At 46.1% G+C, this 7,391-nt stretch overlaps 1 protein-coding gene across 1 annotated transcript in view; it reads right to left on the reverse strand.

Annotated features, from left to right (window-relative positions):
- Positions 1-3,134: 3,134 nt before the first annotated feature.
- Positions 3,135-7,391, reverse strand: part of ctnnbl1 (catenin, beta like 1) — a 27,501-nt gene continuing 23,244 nt past the window's right edge. The window contains exons 14-16 of the mRNA XM_083674920.1: positions 7,079-7,216; positions 6,719-6,791; positions 3,135-3,483 (exon numbers count right to left, since the gene is read on the reverse strand). Coding sequence (XP_083531046.1) covers positions 3,395-3,483; positions 6,719-6,791; positions 7,079-7,216 — 300 coding nt within the window. The 3' untranslated portion in view covers positions 3,135-3,394. The remainder of the gene's footprint in view (positions 3,484-6,718; positions 6,792-7,078; positions 7,217-7,391) is intronic.

Raw genomic sequence — 7,391 nt, forward strand, 5'->3', positions numbered from 1 at the left:
GCGGCGGAGGGAGATTTCTCGACAAACACAGAGAGATGGGAGTGCCAGGGCTGGCAATGGGGAATATCAATTAGGCGGAATGATCTCAGCGAGTGATGTATTCATTAAACTTTTAGTAGGCTGTAAATCGCAATGCTATAGGGCCATCCATCTTTGATACACTGTCAAATGCTGAAATCAGATGCTGTCAACTGATGAGACAAATGTATATGGGATTATGGACTGACCTACAGATTATATTTTCAACGGACTCCATTAGCCTACGGATCAACAGGTGGGTGTTGAATGAAACATTTATCTCACAAGCGTTCAAGTGTGAAATGGCCCAAAAGTTACAATAGGCCTACATGGCAGAACATCAGCTGTCCATATATATTAATGATTGGCAAAATATCTATATTTACAATTGTATTGCATAGTGCTGTTATTGTGTATATGAGCAAACTAAGACGCAGACAACTGACAATACCCCTTCTCTGATCATCCCTTTTGTAACCATATTTAGAAAAGCGCTATACAAATAAAGGTATTATTATTATTATTATTATTATTATTATTATTATTATTATAATAAATAGTAGCCTATTATTATTCAATAATATTAGTAGTAGTAGTAATATTATCCTCTGAATCACTCCCTATCATCAAACATTCCATGCGCATCCAAAACTCATACATACTTGATGTGGGCAGCTCCACGCGACAGTTCAAATTGAATTTGAGGACAATTTACAGCACTGAGGGAAACTATGTTCGTGTCTCTACGACCAATTTATCCTCTATGGTTTAGTCGTAAAACCACACAGACGCATCAGACAGACATTGCAGCACCACGGATATAGCGTCAAACCAACGGGACAGGTCTACGCGCCTAGGTGAACGCAGACAGCACAAGATATACAGGCTCTTGTTCTAGCTTAACACTAACACACCTGCTATGCTGTGTCACCTCACTGATAGGCCTTGGTTTGTTGTTTAAGATGGACTGGAGCAAAAGCCTGCATATTATGCTCATATAATGCTCCAATGTCACGACATGTTAGTCTGGCGCTGTCCATGGTGCTGAACGTTCTCTCAACCGCTCTTTGGTGAGTCTTAGCGGGTTTTTATGGCCAAACTAGACCCTATGTGATCCTTCGGAACAGGATGAAAGACCAATGTTTCAAAGTGATCTTCTACATGATCTTACTGGAACAACATAATCGTTGATTAGGGCCTAGACTATTGCGTTCACAGAGGCGTCCACATGAGATCAATCACTCCAGCCACAACTCCTGTTGTAAAGGGGGATTTAACGGCCTAGAACCAGGAGAAACCAATTATTAAATACCATTGGAGTTGCAGTTTTTCTTTCTACTTACAGCACACTGTGAGGGAACGGAAGCGGAGAGAAAAGCGCGGCACACGGTGTTCTATTCAATCACTTGGAAAATACAATTATTCTCCGTCCCTTCAGCTGTGAAATTGCTGTACAACCACTGTTAACACGCCGGTGTCATAATCACCGATAAGCGATGCGTGGGGCAAGCTCCTGCCAATACAGTATGCAAATGACGGGACGGGACTCTCCTTATACGCGATATTGGAGCGGGGTGCTCGATGAGCAGATGTTGCTCTGTCGGTGTCGGGGAAGTGACTACTCCCCGCCGCGCGGCCGCTAAGGTAAGCGGAACCGGAGATGTGATTGATTGGCATGGCAAGGTTGCTGGAGCGTGCTCTCTCGACAAGCATCGCTATGATGACGATGTCCTTGAGTTCTTGCCGGCGCTTGGATGGCCTTCATCTGCATGTTTAGTTTGAAGCTGTGGCAGACGCATCAATACGAATGCCCTCCCTTGCATCTCTCACTGACACGCACGCACGCACATGCACACACTCTCTCTTTTTCCTCAAACACACACTCTCTCTCTCTCAAACACTCTCTCGCTCTCTCTTTCACACACTCTCTCACTCTCTTGCTGTTTCTCTCTCTCTCACACACACACACACACATCATTCAAATGCACAAGAAGATTCCCGTTACCAGGGAGATAGTGTTCACCACACAGTAGTGTTTTCTTGGGAGATGTGGTGAATCTGTGAACCAGAGCACTGCACCAGCAGAGAGTATGAGAACACGAGGCAGCAGCTGCAAGGACCAATGAGAAACATTTAAATTCGATAACAACGGAATGTTTAATGATGTTAACATCTGTGTCCTAGAGGGGTAACAAAAAACCACAGGGCCAGAACATTGGCATGTAAACAAAGGACAGAGATAGAGAGCTGAGCTGGTGGATAAACTCATCATCCTCTGCCAGGGGACGCTGGTGGAGGTAGAAATCGGTCATTGTAATGCATGGAGTGGAATGAGGAATATGTGTTTGATGCCATTCCATGCATTACAATGAGCCTGTCCTCCGATTTCTACCTCCACCTGCCTCCCGTTTTCTGCATCAGCAAGGGATCAGTATCTTCTTCATGTCCAGAACAAGTGTATACTAACGGGAAAGGCTGCCAATTCTGCCTTATCCTATCTATTCAGGCTTTGGGTTTGACAGAGAAGGAGCGAAAAAGAAGTGTGTGAGTGTGTGTGTCCTGAGCATGTGACAATTGCTTATTGTTCTGTTCAAGTAACATTATCATGTAGTTGCCCTCTTACAATGTGTTCTATTTGCAGTCTCACTGCCAACTAAACCCTGGCAACAGTATTCATATTAGTAGAGATAATTCATTGTGAATCATGTGGATAGAAAGCAATGTAACAGCGTCATAATACCATTTCTAATTTATTAAGACTTTCTATCTCAAAAAAAGAAACTCTGAAATGACGAAGAAATATTGAGGTGTGAAGACAATCTTTATTCACACACAAAACATCATCTTATCAAGATGGAGTTTTATTACCAAATGTTTATTACAAAATACATTTTACATAATTCAACACAAACAGAACTGACAGACAATAATGTGAGCCTGAAAGGAATCTACTTTAGGACTGCATATCTTTGTGGATTATGTCAAGAAAAAAAAAAGAAATAAAAATTAAGAGTCACCCGTTCACTCAGGGGAGGCTGGTGGAGGCAGAAATCGGAGGATGGGCTTATTGTAATGCAAGGAACGGAATGAGGAATGGTATCAAACGCATTCCTTGCATTACAATGAGCCCGTCCTCCGATTTCTACCTCCACCAGCCTCCCCTGGTTCAAACACTGTAGTACCGCAGGGTTTCTCAACTCCAGTCCAAGGTAGCATACTCTAGTTCTAGCCCAGCACTAACACAACTGATTCAATGTCCTCAAGGTCTTGGTGACTAGTAATAGGAGTTGTGAAACACTGCAGCACACAGAGAGCCACCCAGCCTGCCTCCTGTAGGGAGTTGGGTGGGGAGTTGGAGGGGGGTATGGGTAGGGGGTTAGAAGTTCTCCAGAAGGTCCATAATCCTCTTCTGCTCGCTCTCTTTGAACTCCTCACTCTTCCCATCGCCAATGTTTTCAGCGTACTCTGCAAAAGACACAAGGCCATCCCATAATTGAATAGAGTATCAGAGACTGGGAGCCCTTCATGCAGGCTTGTTTTTAATCAGACTTCTCCATGGATACGCTTCCATAGTTCCTGTAATCCTCAAATCAAAGGGAAGAGAAGTCAACTTGAAGAGAGACACACGCACGCACACACTTATAAGTCAACCTGAAGAGGAGAGCCTCTGAATTACAACGATGCGCACGCACGCACACACACACACACACACACACACACACACACACACACACACAGTACTAACACACACACACACACACACACACACACACACACACACACACAGTACTAACACACACACACACACACACACACACAGTACTAACACACACACACACACACAGTACTAACACACACACACCTTAATCCACCCACACACTGCATGTGTAAAATAACACGGCTTAGCTCCGAGACCCGACTACAAAGACAGAGATTTGGAGAAAGCTGCATCGCTGCCACCTGAAAAGCCTCTCTGTCAGAGAGAACAGTCTAAATTGTGAGCTGGCACAGACATCCACACATCCCTACAGCAAGGGCGTTCTCCTGTAGGTCAACATACTGCAGTCCTAACGCAGTACACTGTACTAACCCTGTAGACCTGTCCCACAGTGCAGTACACACCTTTATCTTAATAACCCAATTGTCTTCTGCTGCTGTAGCCCATCTGCTTCAAGGTTCAACGTGTTCAGAGATGGTCTTCTGCATACCTTGGTTGTAACAAGTGGTTATTTGAGTTACTGTTGCCTTTCTATCATCTCAAACTAGTCTGGCCATTCTCCTTTGACCTCTGGCATCAACAAAGCATTTTCGCCCAGAGAGCTGCCGCTCACTGGATATTTTCTCTTTTTCGGACCATTCTCTGTAAACCCTAGAGATGGTTGTGCGTGAAAATCCCAGTAGATCAGCAGTTTCTGAAATACTCAGACCAGCCTGTCTGGCACCATCAACCATGCCACGTTCAAAGTCACTTAAATCACCTTTCTTCCCCATTCTGATGCTCGGTTTGAACCCTACATGCCTAAATGCATTGAGTTGCTGCCATGTGATTGGCTGATTAGATATTTACGTTAACGAGCAGTTGAACAGGTGTACCTAATAAAGTGGCCGGTGAGTGTATAACCCTTACAGTATATAACAACCTATAGTATATAACCTACAGTATATAACATCCTACAGTATATAACAACCTACATTATATAACCTACTGTATATAACAACCTACAGTATATAACCTATAGTATATAACAACCTACATTATATAACCCTCTCTCCATGTTACATTCTAGTTCTCTCAGTGCAGTACACCTTGATCCTTTTTCCCGCATCTTACACCTGTTCTCTCAGGGCTTCATATAACTCCAACGTCTGCCTTCCCAACACAATACACGGTACCCTGCATCCCTTTAAAACCCTAGAGCATACAACAACCCCTTTATCAGTGTTCCGTTCTAGTTCTCAACATGCAGGATGCCGTATATCCATCCCTACATCCCTATCTTACTGCGGCCTAATTCCCTAAGGGGCACATCTGAGTTCAGCCTATTCTGTCTTAACACAACAGAGCCTCTTTTCTTTTCTCTCTCATCAGCTCCGTGGAGAGCCAGTCAAGCGTAGCCTCTGAAAAGTGTATTTGTGAGTCTAATGTGCAGCGGTGAGCCGGGTCCCTGAGCAGGTAGGTGCCTTCTGAAGGACTACCCAGCATGCTCAGGGACCTTGGGAGAGAGAGAGAGAGAGAGAGAGAGAAAGAGAAAGGAGAGAGACAGAGAGAGCACATCAAACCAGGAGTTGTTTCGGTGGAGAGCAGCCGGGGAGGACAGAATAAAGGGGCTTCTGACAGCGGCCCGAGGCGAGGGGGGATACATGCCTCTAAACACGTTGGGAGGAAGAAACCCACGGAATACACAAACACAAACACACACACCTGATGTCCACACACACACACACACATATCCACACACGCACATTCACGCCTAGTGCTTGAGGATCAAGCAGTAAGAGAAGAGAGGGATTCCTGAGTTCCAACAGACTACAGGCTCAGCTCACTCTCTCAGTCTGGCTGTGTGTGTGTGTGTGTGTGTGTGTGTGTGTGTGTGTGTGCGCGCTATCAGGGTTTTCAAAGCCTAGCCCACACCATCCCAGCCTCTCCTGACACCAGCCACTAGAACACTATCATCGCTAGCATTCCAGAACCTGAAGACTGGCATTCTGGACTTCTCCACCTGTCACCACGGCGACCGAGCAGATAAGGCGTGACGACCTCTGCCTCCATTTGCTGGGTCGCTGGTGAGGGCTTCCTGCTCCATGGCGAACGTCACGCCTCGTTTCGGGGGCAGCCTCGGTAGTGACAAGCTGGGTTAATCATCTCACCGTCTCAATGCTCAACGTGTCCAATAGATAATAAAAAATAAATAAATAAATGTAGCCCTCTCTCCTTCTGTCTCTCTCTTTCTCTCCCTCCCTCTCTGTTGGGTTTCGATAATGCAATCCAGCGCCACGCTGTTCAAAAATCCTGGGATGGACCCTGCTTCTATTAATGAGAGGCATATTCATCCTATAGCCAGCCTCTACAGCAGAGCTGTTTGTCTTTCAGAGAGCTGAGAGCTGAGGCCAGGTTCACAGTCAGAGACACAGACATGGCCGTCCTCCCCTCTCCTCATGTGTTTAACCTTTATATTCTGCCACTTCCCATGCAGGAGACAGGCTGGTAACGGGGGAGGTCAGGAGAGAAACGCCCTTTGTAATACGCACACATGCACCCAGGCACGCACACACGCACGCACGGGTACTGAGAGTGAATATAAAGTGAGAGACAAACGAACAGTTGGTTCCCGGGGGACGGTGCTCACAGCTCCAGTGAAGCACCACAACAGCTGATTCACTACACTGTCCACCGTCACATGACAGCTGACTGACAGCTCTATCTGCATCAGAACATGTCACTAGGAGAGAGAGAGAGGAGGGGGTAGAGAGAGAGAGAGATGGGGGGGGGAGGAGATAGAGAGAGATAGGGGGGGGAGAGAGAGAGAGAGAGCAGGGCAGGATACTCTACATCCCCCTGCCCCCAGTCAACAATGATGCAGACGAAAATCAGTATTCCTGTTTTTCTTAAGAAATAGATAAAACAAAATAAAACAGTTGAAAAACGGAGAGTACAAATGTGGGAGGAGTAGAACGTAGAATAGATGATTTCATCACTCACCTCTCATGATGTGTCGGACCACCTTGACAGACCCGCCTCGTAGGTTGAGAATCTGCTGGACCCTCTGGTGGAGCTGAGAGAGGGAGGGAGGGAGGGAGAGAAAGAGAGAGAGAGAGAGGAAGAGAAAGAGAGACAGAAGGAGAGAGAGAGAGGGGGGAGAGAGAGAGAGAGAGAGAGAGAGAGAGAGGTAGGGACAGGATTAAGCTGGTCATCCAAGCACTCTAGAATGTGGACAATTTGGGACAACTTAATTCACCCTTGGCATTAAATGAGTTAAGTGTTTAGTTCCAGACCGCTAACCCATGCCCCTACAGTACATGGAGGGTCCTACAGCCCCTGGCCTTCCAGACAGTACTGTACCTGTGAGATGCCAGAGTTGCTGATCTCCACCATGATGTAACAGAGCAGCTGGAGGACGAAGAGGCCGGCGTCTAGACGCCTGAGGTAGAACTCATCCTCCATCATGTCATCCAGGATCTCCCCGCGACGCACCATGTCCTGTTATACACACACACACGCACGCACACGGAATAAACAGAGAGAAACTATTAATTCAGGTGTCTCACCTGAATGTCACCTTCTCCAATCCAATCTCTTTATTGATCAACGCAGCACAAATCAATTGATTTAAGAGTTAGGTGTCAGAGGGCCTCCAGCGGCTCTGCTCGCCTGC

This window comes from Argentina silus (genome assembly GCF_951799395.1).
Source record: "Argentina silus genome assembly, chromosome: 8".
In the NCBI taxonomy this organism is placed as follows: Eukaryota; Metazoa; Chordata; class Actinopteri; order Argentiniformes; family Argentinidae; genus Argentina; species Argentina silus.